Source organism: Hemicordylus capensis, chromosome 17 (assembly GCF_027244095.1).
Source record: "Hemicordylus capensis ecotype Gifberg chromosome 17, rHemCap1.1.pri, whole genome shotgun sequence".
Taxonomy (NCBI): Eukaryota; Metazoa; Chordata; class Lepidosauria; order Squamata; family Cordylidae; genus Hemicordylus; species Hemicordylus capensis.
The window spans coordinates 12,153,224-12,173,118 of record NC_069673.1 but is presented as its reverse complement, the minus strand read 5'-3'; the positions used below and the strand labels follow the sequence as shown (position 1 = coordinate 12,173,118).

The window sequence follows — 19,895 nt, the reverse complement described above, 5'->3', positions numbered from 1 at the left end:
TGCCCCTTCGTGGGCGTGCCAAAACTCAGAGCCTCTTGTTCTGCATCCAGGTCGCAGAAGTCGCCAGAATCCTTGGAGTCCTCCCAGCCGAAAGAAGAAGTCGATGAACTATCCCTGGTTGACCACAGTGAAATCATGGCCAGGCTGACCCTGAAGCAAGAGGTAGGCGCCCTGTCCACAAAGTGGCTTTCAGGGCTTGTGCCCTGTTATCGCTTTGGATTGGATTGACTCTCGGCAGAAAACTGAGAGTCACAACTGAGCGTTCCAAGAGTCGAAGCTTTCATTTCTCGGGGAAATCTCTAGATGTTGGCTGAGAAGATAGGCTTGAGAAAACGCTGGATGTTTCCTGGGGAGAAGAGCTGACCTTGCGGGGGAACATTGCTATTCAGGGTCGACCTTGATTTGCATTTAGATGGGTGACTACATGTGAGCGCTGTAAGGTATTGCCCTTAGCTCAGGGGACGAGCCTTTGCATGCAGAAGGCTGGTCTGGAGGTAGCAAGCATGACTTGTCCCCTTTGCTAAGCAGGGTCTGCCCTGGTTTGCATTTGGAGGGGATGTGTGAGCACTGTAAGGTATTCCCCTTAGGGAATGAGGCCACTCTGGGAAGAGCATCTGAAGTTCCAAGTTCCCTCCCTGGCAGCATCTCCAAGACAGGGCTGAGAGAGAGAGACTCCTGCCTGCAACCTTGGAGAAGCCACTGCCAGTCTGTGAAGACAATCCTGAGCTAGACAGACTAATGGTCTGGCAGCTTCCTTCATCCCTGTGAAATCGCAGAAACAGGAAAGCTTTGGCAATGCCATCCAACTTTGCCTGCATAAATATGAGTCTACTTTTTATGTTTCTGTCAAATGTTTCTAATTTTTTTTTTTAAGCTGAGATTCTTAGGATGCTGCATTGCCCTCCAGGATCTGTACTAGATGGTGGTAGCAGAATAAACCCAGCCTTGATTTGAATTCCTAAATTGCTTTGGAAGGCCAGAATAACTTCCTCAGCACGTTCGCTCTCCTTACACCTGGAGGGAAATTGGCTGTCATTCTGGCCTCTGTTCCTTTGTCAGACATCTCCGCTCATCGTCGGGCTTCCGGGAATATGCCAGGCCTTTGTAGCTTCCAGGCTGTCCAAGGGACGTGTCTGGGAGCCAACCGCCATCAGTCACTTGCCAGCCCTGGGTGGAATGGTGGGGGTTGCTCTGGGCCGCTCAGATCCGTTAGCAGGAGTGAGAAGACGTTGCTCACCGCTTAAGTGGGATTCCACGAACCTTGCCAGAGGGATGCCTGAAGACTTGCATCACAAACGGAATTTCCCTGAGGCCTGCAAGCCAGCAGCGCCTTACCCTGGCCTATGGGCCTCCAAGCCAGCTGCCATTTTGCTGACTCCTGCACACGTGTCGCTACAGCTGGTGGCATCTGGCATGCTTTCATGCTTCCTCTTTGGATGGATGGCATGCCGTCACGCCCCTCGTCAGCCTGGCTGACGGCCCTTGGTTTGTCTGCTCTGATGTCACAGAGAGGCTTGCTGGCCTAGCTCGGGGTGACCAACTTTAATGGTCAGTCTCCTCTCCAGGGAATATTTCTCTCTTGGTGCAGGACCGGACGTACGTTGCCCATCTCAGACACTTGCTCTTCATATCGAAGGGCTTTGTAAAAAACGTGTCCTTGCAGTAGCTGTTCTCTTGCCCAGTGGGTGTATATGATGTCAGTTTGAACATTTGCTCTTGAGTACAGTCATAGGAAAAGTGGCCGCCTGCCCGGTCCTGTTGTGCTTGGAATTGCCCCGCGGGGCATATGCCCCTGTATTGAAGTGCCTCGTCGAACCGCAGCTGCAGGTTCATTTGCAGCCGATCGCACCAGAACAATGCCTCGGCAGGACTCCCAACCTAGCGCAGAAGCAGAAGCCACCCCGGGGTAACCATCAAAACTTGCCGGCCCTGCGCGGAACATGATTGCTCGGACTCTATTGCTCTCCTTCCAGTCCCGCGACCATCTCAGCCACCCCTCTCCTCCACTCCCCTGCTCTCTCAGCTCACCCAACCGCCGCTCACTCCCACAGCTCCAGCCGCTGGCCTCTGAGGCCCTACCAGGTCTCCTCACAAGGAGAATGGCCAAGCTGGGCGGGCGGGAGAGATTACCGAGGGCCACCCGTGTAGGTCGGATGGGAAGCCCCGGCTTACCTGCCCTCCTCACGAGGCGTCAGAGGCTGGTGGTTGAAGCTGAGGGAGGGAGGGATGCCGCTGCTCTTTCTTAGGCCTTCCTGCTCCTCCTCTGTGCCTTTTGGGATTTGTTACCTGCAGCCAAAGGCTTTCAGATATAAAGACGTCGAGCCAGTAAGATTTGGGAAGGAGCCAGATTCGGCCGGCCAGCCCCACCAGGTAGCCACCCACCTGCCGCTGCGGCTAGAGACCTTCGCATTAGAGGGGTTCTGAGCAGCCTCCGCTGAAAGGAAGCCGTTTGTCCATATTGGGACTCCATGGCTTTCCAATAATAATAATAACAACAACAACAACAACCCCTTGCTGGTGTTGTCTCCGAGTCCTTTGATGAGGACGCTTTGGTGCTTGCTTATCTATATGATCGGCTCGTTCCTCTGGTGGAATCTGGGATTTCGCCGGCGGTGTATCCAGGCCCTGCGGGTGCCGCTGACCCCCACGCCACCCCCAGTGACTGCTGGAGGGCATGAGTTTTGATCCGCATCACCAGCCTGGGAGTTCAGAGGTCGCTGCCGCCTCCAGCCCGATCCAGCAAGGCCAGGTTGGGGCGGGAAGCCGTCCCTGGCGCGTCGCAAGCCTGGGCCTCTCCCCCTCGCCCAAGGCCGGGCCTGCCCTCTGATCCCACCCGACGCGAGGACTGTCGGCGCAGCCGCTCCGGCACCAGGGAATTAGGGGTCTCCGAAAGGAAGTTGCCATGCGTGTGATTTCCTTTGTGGCTTTCTCTTTGCAGGGCGACGACGGGCCTGACGTGCGTGGCGGGTCGGGAGACATTCTGCTGGTCCACGCGACAGAGACCGACAGGAAAGGTACGGTGGGGAGGAGCCGGAGGGGAGCCTGTGGGCGCGTACTGAGGACCAGCGTTTACTGCACGTAAAATTTGGTCAGGAAATCAGCAACATAAGCCACAAACTCCCCAAGGTGGAACTTGTCAGGTTACGTTATGCCGATCTCACAGGCAGCCTGGGTTAATTGATTTTATTGGCTTTCGCATTTCAGAACAGAAGAACAGCCCTGCTGGATCAGGCCCGAGGAGGCCCATCTAGTCCAGCATCCTGTTTTGCACAGTGGCCCACCAGGTGCCGCTGGAAGCCCACAGGCAGGAGTTGAAAGGGGCATGCCCTCTCTCCTGCTGTTACTCCCCTGCAACTGGTACTCAGAGGCATCCTGCCTCTGAGGCTGGAGGTGGCTTATAGCCCTCCAACTAGTAGCCGATGATAGACCTCTCCTCCATGAAATTATCCAAACCCCTCTGAAAGCCATCCAGGTTGTTGGCTGTCACCACATCTTGTGGCAGAGAATTCCACAGGTTGATTATGCATTGTGTGGAAAAGTACTCCCTTTTGTTGGTCCTAGATTTCCTGGCAATCAATTTCATGGGCTGACCTCTGGTTCTAGTGTTATGTGAGAGGGAGAAGAATTTCTCCCTATCCACTTTCTCCACACCAGGCATGACTTTATAGACCTCTGTCATGTCTCCCCGCAGTCATCTTTTTTCTGAACTAAAAAGCCCCAGGTGTTGTAGCCTTGCCTCCTAAGGAAGGTGCTGTAGTTGCTCTATTTCCGTCCTGCCCTTCCTCCAAGGAGCCATCGTGCATAGTTATGCCACAACCCCGTGAGGTGAGTTAGGCTGGGAGAGAAGGTGACTGCCCCAGAATCGCCCTGTGTGCGTTTCGTGGCTGAGTGGGGATTTGAACTCGGGTCTCCTGGATCCTAGTCCCGCGTTCTGGCCCGAGATGGTGGCTGTACACTTTCCAAGCAGGCCTGTAGCCCAAACCCTAGTTTGGCTCTTGCATGTGATCTGGACTCGCGTGTTTGGGTTGGAAGATGATCCATTCGGCTGACCGGTGTGTGTGTTCTCTCTCCCCACCCCGCTCTAGATCTGGTGCTGTACTGCGAAGCCTTTTTGACCACTTACCGAACCTTCATCTCCCCTGAAGAACTTATCCAGAAGCTGCAATACAGATATCCTTTCAAAGGCCTGGCAAGTTTCACTCCGCTGTGCACACACCCCACGGGCCCCGGCCAGGGGTATTTATTTATTTTATTGCCTTTCTCTTCCCAGAGTAGAGGGTTTGGGTTCTCCTCCTACAACAACCCTGTGAGGTCGGTTTGGTTGGGAGATACGTGGGCCGGCCGTCACCCAGCGAGTTTCCCGGCTGAATGGGGATTTGGAGTTCGGTTAGAACAGGGCCCGGCCCTTCCTTCCCCGGTGGGTGGGTGGCACTCAGCTTGTTAGGGTCCTGGGCAGAAAGACCTCTTCTTAAAGCAAGTGAGATCGCCTTGCCCCTGCAATGCTGTCAGCTCCCGGCCGGAGGCTGGGGGGACAGGGGCTTCTTGGGGTTTGTGAGCATTCCTCCTTGGATCTGGAAGGGAGCCCCCACCTTGTGTGATCTGGACACCAAGGCTCCACGTTCCCTCCCTGGCAGCATCTCCAAGATAGGGCTGAGAGAGATCCCTGCCTGAAACCCTGGAGAAGCCGCTGCCAGTCTGGGTAGACAGTCTTGAGCCAGATGGATCGGGGTTTGACTCTGCATCAGGCCGCTTCCTCTATTCCTGTGCTGGGTCAGGCAGACGGTTCCACGGTCAAACGGCCACTAGGAAATCCCCCCTCCTTTCTCTCCTGAAGCTGCTTTCTGGTCATTTCGACCCCCTGCTTCCAGTCCTGCCCTCAAGAGCAACAGAGGACACGTCCGCTTCTCCTTCTATGCCAAAGCCCATCCAGTATTTGAAGGGGACTTTCCTGTCCCCCACCCCACCCTTCCGGCTAGACACCCCCAGCTGTTCCCCACAGGACTTCCGGGATGCCCCTGTCTGGTGCGGATCTTCAGCTGCTGGAAGGAAGCACGAAAACCCTGTGGGGCTGGCGCGGGAAAGCAGCCAGCCGTTCACACCCCCCACTCTTTCCCCGTAAGGGTATCCTGTTCTCCTTCCTGGCCCCTGTTTGGGCTCCGAGGGGGTCAGTGCATGGACACTTTGCATGCTCTCTTTTTTCATCCGTGTGCGGAACGGCTTTTGTGCCGGGCGGCAGGATCAAGGCAGTGTGTGCGTGCACCGTGTGCATTCAGAGTGGGGCCTTCCCGAGTCAACCTGAGCGGGATCGAAAATGAACCGAGTGGACATCAAAAACCGTGTGAGTGTATGACACACGCACGCCTTAGAGGAAGCACCGACGGACATCCCCGTTTTCATGATGCAGGGAGTGTTTCCTTGCCTTTGCATTCTAGAATTCTGCCTGCGAGTGCATTTGCTGCTGCTGCCGCCCCAGGCAATATATTTTCTAGCCATCCACGCCCTCCAAATGGGAAGGTGCCTTGTGGGTTCCGGCTTGTGAGCTGCCACGCCGGGGAGGCCTGATGTCACTCGTCCCCGAGTCGTGGCTCATCGCTGCCCCCTGCTGCTGGGAGACTGGTTCTGCTGCTGCTGCTGATTAATTGACTTGGCAGTCTCCACACAGCCTTCCCAGCTGGTGGCGGGCAGATTTGCTCGGTAAATCGTCCCTCCCGTCCCGTCTGCAGGAATAGAAACACAGACAGCGTTATGTTCCTCCTCGTGCAGAAAGTGGTAACCAAGCCAGCGTCATGTAGTGGTCAGAGTGCTGGACGAGGACCGGGGAGACCCGAGTTCAAATCCCCATCCAGCCATGAGACTAGCTGGGTGACTCTGGGCCAGTCACTCCTCTCTCAGCCTAGCTTACTTCGCAGGGTTGCTGTGAGGAGAGACCTAAGTATGTAGTACACTGCTCTGGGCTCTTTGGAGGAAGAGTGGGATATACAATGTAAATAATAATAATAAATAAATTCATGTTAGAAATGTTTTTATTTCTATATCGCTTTTGGAGGATTGTGGCTTGGCTTACAGTGGGTATAAGAACCTAGGAAGCTTCCTTAAGTCAGACCCTTGGTCTGTCCATCTCAAGACTGTCCACACTGACTGGCAGTGACTCGCCAAGGTTTCAGGCAGAGGAATCTCTCCCAGCCCTACCTGGAGATGCTGCCAGGGAGTGAACCCCGGGACCTCCTGCCTGCAAAGCAGATGCTCTGCCACTGAGCTACGGGCCCCATCTTATGAGTGAGCTGAGTGTCCGCACTCGGACATGACCAGGCAAGCGTCCTGGATGCTGGAGTCCCAGCAGATCAGATCAGGCTGCGACTCGGAGGGAAGAGCTGCAGAAGATCTTGCAGGAGGCAGGACTCCTGGTGGAGAAGCCAGGAAGCAGGGGGGCAGGAGCCCAGGAAGTTCTCCACGCCTGGCTTTTAGCCCGCATCGCCTCCAGAATAGAGCGGGTGCGTTCACATCTTGGGCAGATTTCCCCCGAAGTCCCTGTGTGCTGTCAGGGAGCACTTCACACACGATTCGGGTTTTTCGCTGCTCGTTAGAGTGCAGCCCGGTTTAAATCCGAGGCGAACCAAAATCCGCTTTTTGCCTCGGGTTTTATTGGATCGCGTTGAGTTTGCAGTGAAGCCTCGCAGAAAGCCTGCAGTGAGGAGAACTCCCAGGTACTTGGGGCGCCCTTGAAGGACCTTGCAGACCAGGCCCAGGCCAAAACCCAGCCCTGACTTGGAAGATTTAGCCCAGCCAGGGGAAGCCAAAGGGCTGCTTGGGTGGGCCGAGCCTTGGGAGGAACTGGGAGGGCCATGAAGTGGTTTCCGCCTCCTTGCTGCAGTGCTCACCACAAGGGGTGGTGAATCAGGAAGCCCAGCCTATCTTGACCGCCTCCCATGATTCTTGGCCTGGAAAACCCATTCCTGCAACCCGTGTGGGCACTGAAGCCTGCTCTCGAGGATGTGCCCCCAACTAAGCCGCCGTGACTGCTCACACAGGCACACACAGTGGGGGTTCAAAGGAGGGGTGCTCTGGGTCAGATTTTTATCCACAATCTCGAGTTCTGGACACTGGCAGGTTGCAGAGTTTCCTAGAATATCTGCACGTTCTGTCTGCTGCCTGGGTTTAACACTGGAGGTTTCTGGTGGAGGAGGTGTGGGCCATGTCCGTCGGTTCGTTTGTACAGCCTGACTGCATCATGTTAGCCCTTTAACTCTCCCCCCCCCACATATGAGAAGTTCTGCCACTGTCCCGACACGTTTAAGAAGCGGGTCAGCAAGAACACCTTCTTCGTCCTGGTCCGAGTGGTCGACGAACTCTGGTGAGTGTGTTTCTTGCTTAATGAATGCAGCCGGTTGAAAGGAAGAGGAGGGCTAGACCCGTGTGTATCTTTGTGCTAGCAAAGTGCCCATCTGATGTATGGATGTGGAAGGGGCTCGTGTGGAACGCCCACGAAGGCCCCGAGGCCAGGGGGGCTCAGGCATGGTTTGAATAGACAACTAGACGAGCGGCCAGTGGCAAGCCCGGGGCGGGGGGGGTGGGGCTTGATCCAGGCTTGCCAGTAGTTGTCTGTCTGGTCTCCTGTGTGAGGTGTGTTCGAATCACGACCTAGCAGGGAATACGATGTAAGCCAGACAGGTTTTGGGTTGGTTTGTTTTTTAAAGCTAGTCTGTATGCCAGAAATGGGCTAACCTATGAAGATGGTAATTATCAACTAAGATTAGGAAAGGAAAGTAGGCAGACAAGTTCTTACCAGAACTTCTTGTTAAAAATGGAGTGGACGGCTCAGGGGGGTCAAGATGCAGAACTCTGTGCCCGGTAACAAATTCCACTCTGGTGGAACTTGCACAGTACCTCAGTGGTTGGCTGAATGTAGGGGGTTTTGAACACTGGTAGAGACCTCGCCTGGTTTCTCATGCTCTTCTTCCTTCTCAGTTTGGTGGAGCTGACAGAGGAGATCCTCAAACTGCTCATGGACCTCGTCTTCCGTTTAGTCTGCAATGGGGAGCTCAGCCTCGCCAGGGTCTTGCGCAAAAACATCCTCGACAAAGTTGATCAGAAGAAAATGCTGCGATACACCAACTCCATCAAACCTCTTGCGGCCCGAGGGGTGGCAGCCAGGTGAGGTGTGGCTGCTTACTCCGGGGGAGGCACCTTGTTGGATGCTGCTCCAAGGATAAGAACAGCCCTGCTGGATCAGGCCCAAGGAGGCCCATCTAGTCCAGCGTCCTGTTTCACACAGTGGCCCACCAGATGCCTCTGGGGAGCCCACAGGCAAGAGGGTGAGAACGTGCCCTCTCTCCTACTGTTACTCCCCCGCAACTGGTACTCAGAGGCATCCTGCCTCTGAGGCTGGAGGTGGCCTATAGCCACCAGACTAGTAGCCATGGATAGCCCTGTCCTCCATGAATTTGTCTAAGCCCCTTTCATCCCGTGGTAGAGAATTCCATAGATTAATTAAGCGCTGTGTGAAAAAGTACTTATTGAATGCAACTGATATTTATATAACACTTTTCAACAAAGGTTCCCAAAGCGGTTTACATAGAAATAAATAAATAAAATGTCTCCCAGTCCCTGAAGGGCTCGCAGTCTTAAAAAGAACATAAGAGAGACACCAGCAACAGCCAGTGGAGGGATGCTATGATGGAGTTGGAGGGGGCCAGTGGCTATTTCCCGCTATATAAAGAGAATCGCCGCTTTAAAAATATGTCTCTTTGTTGGTCCTCAATTTCCTGCTTCCTTTTGTTCTTCCTCAGTTTCCTGGCCATCAGGAGATCAATGCTGTGCTTCATTTGCAAACATATACTTTGCAAAATGTATAATGCTTGCAAGGTTCAAGTTTTCTAAATGTTTGGATTTTGCTTTGGGCTTGTTTTTGTTTTGTTTGTCTGTTTGTTTCCCTTTTGGTAAACATGCAAGAAGATAAGTGTGGTGCACAACTGAACCGCACCAAAGTGCAACTGAACTGTCCGCCATTGTATGCTTGCTTTAACTCATTCTGTTCTAAGGAATCGATCGATCGATCGATTGATTGATTGCACCTCCATTCTGGAGGAGATGCGAACTAAAAGCCAGGTGTGAACTACTTCCAGTGGGGATTCTGCAGGCAGGAGAGTAGGTATTTAGAGGATAAGCCATTAGATTAGTTCCACTACTCTTCTGAGGCCAATTTTCCAGTGGCAGAGAGGCAAGGATTTAATTTAGGCTTCGTATATTCGTATTCATATTTACACACACACATATATATACATACATATATATACATACATGTATATGTAGGTATATGTATGTATACACACACACGTAGACTGTTGGTGTCTCTAGCCCACTGTTGTCTGTTTTTGTCTGACACTTGCCCAGCCCTATTAATTGATCTCCTTTTAAACTGGAGATGCCACCAGGGATTGAACCCGGGACCTTCCTGCATGCAAAGGAGGGGTTCTGCCTCTGAGCGGCTACCCCTCCCCATAATCTGGGCGCACACTGCCTTGTACCAAGATCCAGCCCCGTATTGTTTACTCTGACTAGCAGTGGTTTTCCTGGTTCCCAGGCAAGAGCCCTTTCACAGCCCTGTTATCTGATTCCTCTTTAATTGGAAGAAACTAAGGAGGCTTTGCTTGGGCTTCCTTGACTGGCATAACTTAGCCTCCTCCTTCTGGCTGGGGGAGACGTACAGAATGGCCGGAAATCATCCTCCACTCCTTGGCTGCTTTCGTTGTGCGTTGCCCACCGATGTTCAAATCTATCCGTGAAGTCAAGAAGGCTAGAAACCCTTTAAAAAAAAAAAAAAAGACATAAGCTGGAAATTAACCTTCTGTGGCTTCTGGGCCCACGACCAGGTTCTCTCTGTGCAGTCCCTGGGTCCGAGGCATCCTCTGATCTGCTTTGTCTCTTCCAGGCCTGGGACCCTCCATGATTTCCACAGCCATGAGATCGCTGAGCAGCTGACCCTCCTGGATGCAGAGCTGTTTTATAAGATAGAGGTACAGCAAACCGAGGCCGGGCCGGCCCAAACTCCTGGGCCTGTCGTTCCCAGACAGGGCGCCATGAGGTGATGGCTAGCGGTAGTGGTGTGCACGGAACTGGCGCCTGCCGGTTTGAAGGTGTGGGGGGGTATTTTTAAGGACGGGGGGAGGGTGCTCCTACCCCATCTTCCCTGCTGGCGCTGTGTTTTAAAACGGCCCAGAGGGGCAGCAGCGTAACTCCTTGCCGCCTCGGACCGGAAGTGGAAACATCGGCAAGGGAAACTTGGCAGGAGGGGTATTTCCCTCCCCATCTTTATATCCCCCCCCCTTCAAACTAGCCAAACCACTGGGCATTCGGACCGGTTCAGAGGCCCGTGAAAGGGTCTCTGAGCCTGTTTGGGCACATGCCTAGCTAGCAGGCGGGAGGGGTGGGGGTCACTCACTCTTGACTTCGAGATGCACCACCACACGGGAGGCCGCCTGTCTCTGCATTCCGCTCTCTTTGCTTGGAACAAAGCTTCCAAAGAACGAGGTTCAAATTCTGTGAGATGGCAGCGGGAGGGGTGATGTTTTGTCCGTGTTCCCCGTTGGGCTGGGGTGGCTCTTTTTACACTCCGCTTTCCCTCCCAGTGGGCTGATACTGGTGCATGAGCCTGTTTTTTGTTGGCAGAGCTTCTGACGGCCTCTTCCCTTCCCAGATCCCTGAAGTTCTCCTTTGGGCCAAAGAGCAGAATGAAGAGAAGAGCCCCAACCTCACCCAGTTCACTGAGCACTTTAATAACATGTCATACTGGTAAGATGGGCAGCTGGGAGCTCACTGTTGGTTCCCTTAGAGTCCTGGGAAGCTCTCCCTTGGCGGCTGTATCGGGGTCAGCAGGGGCGCGTGGGGGTGAGTCACGGTCAGGGCAGCAGCGTGTGTGTGCCGTGGTGACACAGGGACATCGGAAGCTGCCATATACTGAGTCAGACCATTGGTCTGTCTAGCTCAGCATTGTCTTCGCAGACTGGCAGCGGCTTCTCCAAGGTTGCAGGCAGGAATCTCTCTCAGCCCTATCTTGGAGATGCTGCCAGGGAAGGAACCTAGAACCTAGACGCTCTTCCCAAAGCAGCTCCATCCCCTGAGGGGGAATATCTTCCAGTGCTCACACATCAAGTCTCCCATTCAGATGCAACCAGGGTGGACCCTGCTTAGCAAAGGGGACAAGTCATGCTTGCTACCACAAGACCAGCTCTCCTCTCCAATAAATAGGAAGCTGCCATATACTGAGTCAGACCCTTGGTCTATCTAGCTCAGTATGGTCTTCACAGACTGGCAGCGACTTCTCCAAGGTTCCAGGCAGGAGTCTCTCTCAGGCCTATCCTGGAGATGCTGCCAGGGAGGGAACTGGGAAGCTTCTGCTCTTCCCAGAGCAGCTCCATCCCCTGAGGAGAATATCTAGCAGTGCTCACACATCAAGTCTCCCATTCATATGCAACCAGGGCGGACCCTGCTTAGCTTAAGGGGACAAGGCATGCTTGCTACCACCAGACCAGCTCTCTTCCCTGAGGGAAGGTGTTTCAGAGTCTGGGCACCGTGACTGAGGAGGCTGCAGAGGGTCCAGCATACCCACCTGTTGGACAGGGACTCACAGTGAGGTGCAGAGCACAGCCTAATTTTAAGGTGGGCCTTTCCATCAGAGACTGCTGCCGGCGAAGCAGGGAGGGACTAAGTGATTTCGACTAGACATTTGCGGGGGTGGGGGTGGATCTCTTGTGCAATGGCTGCCCTTTGACGTCATGTCTCGGTTTGTCCTGAGAGAAATTATAAACTGCATTTGGCTCGTTGCAAACACTGTGTACTTCACTTGGGAATATTTCCGTAAATAGAGCTATTGATAAATCGGTAAATAAAGCTGGACACCCTCAGACAATTTTGTCTTGTTTCACACTCAAAATTGCCTGAGTGTGTCCAGCTTTATTTACTGATTTATCGACAGCTCTATTTACGGAAATATTCCATAAATGAGCTCCCCTTCTTTTGAAAAAGAAGCCACCCCTTTTAGAGCATATGCGGTCCGTTAGGCATACACACAGCACCCTTCTAAAAGGAGGAGAGATGCTAGGTTTAGCTGCTTCTGTGTAGGAAACGGAGGCTTCTGAACAGTTCTTCAAATAGTTCTCTCTCTTTATTCAAAGAGGAACCAAAAGCAGTATTGCCAGCTCCTTGGCATCACAAGTTATTTGTTAGCAGCCCTGCAGGGTACTGTTGGCTTGGAGACCCGCTGTGGTGGTAACTTCTTTTCCCTGCCCCTCCAAATCCACAGGGTCCGCTCCATAATTATGCTGCAGGAGAAAGCACAAGACCGAGAAAGGCTGCTCCTTAAGTTTATTAAGATCATGAAGGTAAATGCTGGGGCCTTTGTCCTTGCAGCAAATTAGTTGTTTGCTTGGGAGTGAGAATTCCGGGTGGTGCCGGGGACTCGGGACCAGGTAAACTGGACACAAGAACGAACAGGGGCCTGAAGCCATTGGGATTCCCGGATCTATCAGAACTCCTCGGAGCCGGACCTGCTGCCTTGATCTAGCCAGGACCCTCTGCAGGGCCCTAGCTCCATCAACTGACCTCTCAAAGGGGAGAATAAGGAGGTAGAGATTGCTGTCAGTCTGTGTGCGAGGTGGGGGTTGTCTCTGGATGGACGGAGAGCTCCGAAGCATCACAATGTACCTTTCATGGGACTTGCTTGAGCCAGAGTGGGTTAGTAGGCAGGGCGCCAGTCAACCCCCATACTGGAGAACTTGGGGGGCACAGTGGGTAGCGTGGTCATGGGCTGAGAGGGATCAAGGTTAGGAAGCTGCCTTCTACCGAGTCAGACCCTTGGTCTGTCCAGCTTAGTATTGTCTACACTGACTGGCAGCAGCTTCTCCCAAGATTACAGGAAGCCCTACCTGGAGATGTTGTCAGGGAGTGGACCCGGGACCTCCTGCATGCTAAGCAGATGCTCTTCCACTGAGCTATGGCCCCATCCCCTGGTCTAGTTTTGGGTACCGCCTCAACTTGGCTTCAACTGTTGATTCGTCAGGGCAAGGCCGGCCTTTTCTCCAGAGTGACTTTGAAATGCTTCATTCCGTGTTCTTCTCCCTTGGCAACAGCACTTGCGGAAGCTCAATAATTTCAACTCCTACCTGGCCATTCTCTCTGCTCTGGATTCAGCGCCCATCCGGAGGCTCGAGTGGCAGAAACAGACCTCTGAGGTAAGGCCTCCCTTTCTTAAAACACTTTTACCCCTCCTTGGCAATAAATTGCAGCTAGGGATGATGGGGCTTGTCGTTCAGCCACATCTGGAAGACCACCGGTTGGGAACCCCTGGCCTAGAATGGCAAAGCCTGGGTCTCCTTCTGCCCGGGTCTTGCCATGGACCCCAGCTTGTGTCCAGCCTGCAGATCTCCAGGCCCTTCTGCCTCCATCACAGGCATCCGGGCTTTGCTGGGTCTCCTGCTGGTCTTGCTCGACTCCGTCCAAACCACCGTTGGAAAACAACCAGCGCTTGGGGAAGGAGGGCAGTCCAAGCGATAAACCCTGAGGGGGCCGGCCCATCTGTGGATAGGGTTGGCTGAAAGCAGGGGTTCCCAATCTGCAACGCTCCCGATGATGCTGAACCACAACAAATTGTGGCTGGGAATGATGGGAGTTGTAGTTCAGCAACCTCTGGAGGCCCACCGGTTGGGGAGCCCTGGCTTAAAGGAGAGGGGGCCTGAGGCCTCCCTCTCTGTGCCCACCCTTGGCTTGGCTATGGCCAGTGGAGATTCTGGGGGGTGGCGGGTTCAGTGCAGGGAGCCCCGTATTTACCTCCTGGGAGATCCCCTCTCCAGCCCTCCTTGCTCCAGAGTTAAGGCCAGGTACCATGTCATGTGTCCTTCCAGGGCCTGGCTGAGTACTGCATGCTGATCGACAGCTCCTCCTCCTTCCGGGCGTATCGAGCGGCTCTTTCTGAGGTGGAGCCACCCTGCATCCCTTACCTGTGAGTAGTGCGTCTTTCCCCGCCGTCCCCATCGGCTGCCTTCCGGGTTTCCCTGGTGCCTCCCTGCCTGGTCTCCACGTCGAGCAATGACCCTCTGCCCTCTTGTGTCTCCCTCCTGCAGAGGCCTCATCCTACAGGATCTGACCTTCGTCCACCTGGGGAACCCAGATTACCTCGATGGGAAGGTGAACTTTTCCAAGCGCTGGCAGCAGTTCAACATCCTGGACAGCATGCGATGCTTCCAGCAAGTGTAAGTGGCCTCGGCCCCCGAGTGGGGTGGGGTGAACATTCAGGGCATGGGGCCACACTGCACAGTACCATGTCTTGGCAAGGAGGAAGGGCATTGCTTTGAGGGCCTTCAGCCCTCTGAATGGATTTCCAACAGACCCCCTAAGCTTCTCTGCCTTTCTGTAGCCTTCTCACAACCCATGATAACTCCACTGGACGTGAACTTGCAGATGTAATGTGAGCAAAAAAGAATTGCTTCTTTGCCACACGTATTGCCAGAGCATAGAGATCTTCAAATGTGCTCTAAGTTGTAACCTATTGGATTAGAGTTTAGTCTTTCTCCATTTGCACTCTAGTCATCCACCTAGCCACTTCAGCTCCCATAATTCTTCTGAATACCACAGGGCTAATTTTGAAGCAGGTCGTAGAGGATGCTTAGGAGCAATTGTGTCTACTACTCTAGTGAGTTCGTTATTCCAGTTTTGCACCAGAGCATCAACAGAATCACCGGCAGAGCCAACTCAAAACCCTTCCAAAGCTTCTTGGAATCCTATTGAATCAAGTTTTGGGCGGTATAAAAGTATGTTAAATAAATTATAAATAAATAACCTTCTTGGGCAGACCAACCTTCATCCCTACAGAGGTGGGTTGTGATTTCAAGTCCTACCTTAACCAGGTAGGACATGGTGGTCCATCCATGACAATGGCAAAATAACAGGAGTCGCCACCTACAGAACACCACCCTGATCGAACTGGGTTTGTGACCAGTAACATGCTGGTCACCAAATTGAGTGTATGACCGAATTGAGTCAGCTTTTCCTCACAAGGAATTTTGATTGCAGAATTTATTTTTTTAAGAAACCAAACCAAATAATTCCAATACACCTTTGTTTGTTTGTTCGATTTCTATACTGCCCTTCCAAAAATGGCTCAGGGCGGTTAACACAGAAATAATAAATAAAAATAAGATGGCTCCCTGTCCCCAAAGGGCTCACAACCAAAAAAGAAACGTAAGACAGACCCCAGCAACAGTCCCTGGAGGTGGAGAGGGCCAGTTGCTCCCCCCCTGCTGTATGTTTAACCGACCACTCCTTTTCTAAAACTGTACTTTCTTTCTTGGGCGACTGCAGGCATTATGACATCAAGCGGAATGACGACATCATCTCGTTCTTCAACGATTTCAGTGACCATCTGGCCGAGGAGGCCCTGTGGGAACTCTCACTCAAAATCAAACCTCGAAACATAACGAGGCGAAAGACAGACAGGGAAGAGAAGACCTAGGGGGAGGTGGGCAGAGGCCGTGGATGTAAAGGGTCCCTCGGTGCCCATGTGGACAGCAGCAGCGAGACTTGGACCTGTGACTGGGCCACGCCTCCCCACCTGGGGCAGCCCCAGGTATTGGGTGCATCTCGACAGTGAAGCTGTGACCGTTGGTGTGTGCTGCCTCCCCATCGGGCCGAGGGAGAGGGCTGCCAAGGCATTCCACTGCTGCTCAGTGCCATAAATCAGCTTTTGGTCTGGAGAAAGAGGGCGCCGGGGTCGGTGCGTCCCCACGTTGCCAGATTTTGAAGTTGCCTCTGTGCTGTGTGTGTGTGAGAGGGAGAATGAGAGAGAGAGAGAGAGGTCCTTCTGTTTCTGCCTGCCACAAGAGGCGAAAAGGCCAAGCGGTGTTGGAGCCACAGACGCCTCGCCATGGCCCGTCGGGTAAGTGGCCCTTGTGCTGGATCCAAATGGCTGTCTTCAGCGATGTTCCCTGTTCTCTCTCCCTCTCTCAAGAGCACCGTCTCAGATTGGTTTTTCCATGCTAGAGAACGGTGTGGGGGAGCGGGGAGATGGGGATGGGGAGATGCAAAATGACGTGATGTCCTTCTCGGCAAAGCAGATGGATTTTCAGAGATATTTAACCTCATGCTCCGCCCTCAGCAGCAGCACCAAGAAGGGCAAGGAAAGTGCAGGCAGCTGTCCTCTTAACACTGTGCCATCCCCTCCCCTGCGCTCGCCGGGCCAAATCCATCCAGATCACCTTATTTAAATAGACTGGGAATCTCTCTCTCTCCTCCGCCTCGGAAATCTGGAATTGCCGGAGATCTGTGATTTCCCCCCCACCCCCAGGCATCGCCTGGCTGTGCGTTTTAGGGAGGGGGGTGGTACTAGCTGTAACATGGTAAATATGTAGTATATGAGACCGCCTGTAAATACAAATCTCTAGGCGCTGTTGGGTTTCTTTTTTTAATGTTGATGCATGTCTGAATTGCCAGCGGGGTTTTTAAGAGGAAATGTAAACAAAATAAAGCGGTAAGCAATGTGTATAGGAAAAATGGAAACCCGCCACCCTTTGAAATGATCAACAGAGACGTCAGGATGAGGGAGGCTTGAGCCCTTGAGTCCTGGTCGGAGGCTGGGCAGCGGACTACGATGAGGGGAGGGACCCCGGCCGATTTTGTTTCAGAGCTGGGGGGGAAATCCAGATCACACATACGCATGAACGGGCATTCTCCAGTATTATCGTGGGGGCATGATCCAGTGGGAGGTTTGGCTCAGGTAGGGTTGCCATGTCCCCCGGAATTTAGGATGTCCCCCGGATTTTGCCTCCTCCGCCCAGATTTACACAGATTTCAAATGCACTGCCCAGATTGCCCGGATTTTACTCCGGATCCAATTACATGGGAGGGCAGAGGAGGAGCGGAAACTCTCCAAATCGGCCAAATAAATAAATAAAATGTGATTTAGTTGCCACGTAATTGGCATAATATGCAAATTAGACCGCCTGGATTTGGGAAGCTTGCATGTGGCGACCCAAGGCCCAGGCCCCACAGAAGGGAAGGGCCTTGTGCCGCTCCTGCGTCTCAATGGGTCTCCCGTAGGGGAGCTTCCTGCTGGCTCCTGTCTCGTTCCTGTTCTGCCACCCTTCCTAGCACTTGATACCCGCTCCCTGTAGCCAGCAGGGGCCATTATTCCCTTTGCGGGGAAAAGCTTAAAGATGCACCAACTTCAAAAATCATTTTAAAATCACCCCTTTGCCCAATATCTTTGAAATCTGGGTGGTAGCTTCCTTGCGCCCATTGGGCACTATCACCCACCACAACCTGCTCTGGGCCACCCATGTGGAGCTATAAGGCTGCTGAAATCCCCATTATTCCATATGGGGGGAAAGCTTAAAGCCAACCAAAAATTATTTTAAAAATCACCCCTTTGACCAATTTCTTTGAAATTTGGGTGGTAGCTTCCACCCATTGGGAACTACCACCCAACCCACTTTGGCTACAAAATGGGACTCCAGATCTCCGAATGTTTCAGATCCAAATCTAGGGTGATTTGTACCTGAATCTGGGCAATTGAGGACAAGGGTGATTTGTTTTGTATACAAATCATCCGAATCAGCCAGATTCGGGTACAAGTTGTTTTGTATCCGAATCATTTTGCACATCCCTAATAACAGCCAGGGCCTTCTTTGTGAAGAACCTTCCCTGAGGTGGGTCACTATTTGAAGGAGCGATCCACAAACACGAAGCAAGGTGGCTAAATTGCAGCTTTGAGACTGTTTGCATTGCTAAACTTTAGAATAAACCATTGAAACGTGAGCAACTTGCCCTCAGTGAGGATTAAACTGAAGCGAAGTGGGGATTAGAAGGGAAACCAAAACTGTCAGGGTCAAGGGGGAGAAATTAGATGTGGGGTCTGGGCAGTTTGGGATAAACTCAATGGCCTGGTTGGCCTTTTTCAAGTTGTCCGGAAGCTCTTGGTCTTGGCAGGGCTGCCATGAAGCCTCCCTCAGCCTGACACTGCATATTTATCGTGAACACAGTCCTGATAGCAGCACCTACTTGCAAAGAACATTTCAGAACCTGTTTCTTTTTTATATTAAAGGGAAATATGATGATAAATGCGGTTGATGAATCCAGCCTGCGGTGATCATCATGTTTACGGTGCATGCGTTTGGTTGCCAAGATTAAAGTGACAATCGAACCCACTTCCCCTCAGCAGCGTGGTCTCCTCTTTGTCTCCGGCATTTCTCTCTCTGGTTCTTATTTTATGTATGTATGTATGTATGTATGTGAGTGATTGATATACCGCCCTTCCAAAGGTGGCTCAGGGCAGTTTACATTAAGATAAAAAATACATCATTAAAATCAAAAACCAATTAAAAGCAGATTAAAATTACAGTTAAAACTAGATAACATTAAAACTAAATATCATCAAAAGCCAGGCTAAAAAGATGGGTCTTTAAGGCCTCCAATGAAGACAATCCTCATATCCACAGGGTACACATTCCACAACCTTGGGGCCACCACCGAGAAGGCCCTATCCCAGGTCGCCACCAGATGAACCAGTGGCACCAAAAGACGGACCTTTCCTGATGACCTCAATGAATGGTGGGCATCGTGTAGAGATTGGCTAGTCAAGGTGATTTCTCTTCAGCTGGGAGCGTGCCCTGGGATTGCCTAGGCACCCTGTCCTTGCTGAAGGATTGTGTGGGGTCCTTTCTCCCCAACACCACTCTGAGGACTGCTGTTGGTGCTGCTTCTACATCTGGTCTATGAGAACCATGTTACTGCAGTGCAGGCACTAAATTCTGGGTCTGTGATTCGTTTTGAGCCATTTTTGGACAATGGAGAAATGTGTATTTTGTGCTGGGAGGGAATGTGTGCGTTTATACTGCAGTGTTTTTCAAGGCAGGGTTGGAAAATGTTTCGGCCATGGGAAACTCGAAACACCCCATTGTTCCCCATGGGTAGGGTAGGACCTAGGGACCCACGGTGGTTTGTGTGGTAGGGTATAATGGGTGCCACTTACCACCCAACCCACACAAAAAAAAGGGCAGTTGTTCCGGGTCGAAGTGGGGCTTGTTGACGTCAGTGGGGCACCCGAGCTTTCCTGGCCAGCCCAAGGCACATATTTATGGTCACAACAACCCTGTGAGGTAGGTTAGCCTGAGGGAGAGGTGACTGGCTAAGTCACCCAGTGAGTTTCATGGCTGAATGGGGATTTGAACTCAGGTCTCCCTGCTCCTGGTCCAACACTCTAACCACCATGCCACACTGGCTCTCATGAAGCGCTGCCATGAGATCAGGTTGCAGGGAGCAGGGCTCTTTTTAAAAAGAGAGAGTCCTATAATGCTTTTCTGAAGAACTTGGATTACCTCCCTTGGCTATTTTAAGCAGGAACGAAAGTGTGAGAGGGGTTGCGGGCAGCAAACCGAAAGGAGCTTCGTGTGACCATACTGAGCATGCGCCAATCCTTCCGCGCCTGCTCAGACGCACAGGAAAGAATGCGAAATGCGGCGGCGCGGGTGGGCGGGGCCGCCGGCTTAAAAGGGCGACGCCAAGAACGGAAGTGAGGTGGGGACGGGACTATCTCTTTTTTGGTGACCTGCACGTGGGCGGCTGACTGGAGCCCTTGTTGGGCAGCAAAGCGGGGCTGAGGGGGGCCCTTGGCGCAGCAGCAGCAGCCCGGAGAAGCGGCTGGGCGTCCTCGCCCGTCCCGGCCACCCTCCTCCTGCCGCAGAAGCCGAAGGGAGCGCGGGGTCGTCTGCACGCCTCGTCCCCGGGCGCCACTCCAGCTGGGGCGGAGGCGGCTGCTGCGCCCTTGCAGCGCGAGGCGTCGTCCTGCACATGGCGGGGGTGGGGTGAGGGGTCGCTTTCTCGGGCCCCTCGGAAGCCCCTCGAGGCCAGCG

The 19,895-nt window shown here is 52.9% G+C and overlaps 1 protein-coding gene across 8 annotated transcripts in view; it reads left to right on the top strand.

Annotated features, from left to right (window-relative positions):
• RAPGEF1 (Rap guanine nucleotide exchange factor 1) overlaps positions 1 to 18,191 on the top strand; it is a 205,581-nt gene extending 187,390 nt beyond the window's left edge. For all 8 annotated transcript variants that reach the window (XM_053281909.1, XM_053281915.1, XM_053281914.1 and 5 more), the window contains 12 exons: positions 51 to 162; positions 2,939 to 3,014; positions 4,086 to 4,174; positions 7,263 to 7,351; positions 7,966 to 8,151; positions 9,929 to 10,013; positions 10,694 to 10,788; positions 12,299 to 12,377; positions 13,125 to 13,226; positions 13,896 to 13,993; positions 14,115 to 14,243; positions 15,352 to 18,191. In XM_053281909.1, coding sequence (XP_053137884.1) covers positions 51 to 162; positions 2,939 to 3,014; positions 4,086 to 4,174; positions 7,263 to 7,351; positions 7,966 to 8,151; positions 9,929 to 10,013; positions 10,694 to 10,788; positions 12,299 to 12,377; positions 13,125 to 13,226; positions 13,896 to 13,993; positions 14,115 to 14,243; positions 15,352 to 15,502 — 1,291 coding nt within the window. In that variant the 3' untranslated portion in view covers positions 15,503 to 18,191. The remainder of the gene's footprint in view (positions 1 to 50; positions 163 to 2,938; positions 3,015 to 4,085; positions 4,175 to 7,262; positions 7,352 to 7,965; positions 8,152 to 9,928; positions 10,014 to 10,693; positions 10,789 to 12,298; positions 12,378 to 13,124; positions 13,227 to 13,895; positions 13,994 to 14,114; positions 14,244 to 15,351) is intronic.
• The last annotated feature ends 1,704 nt before the right edge of the window (positions 18,192 to 19,895 follow it).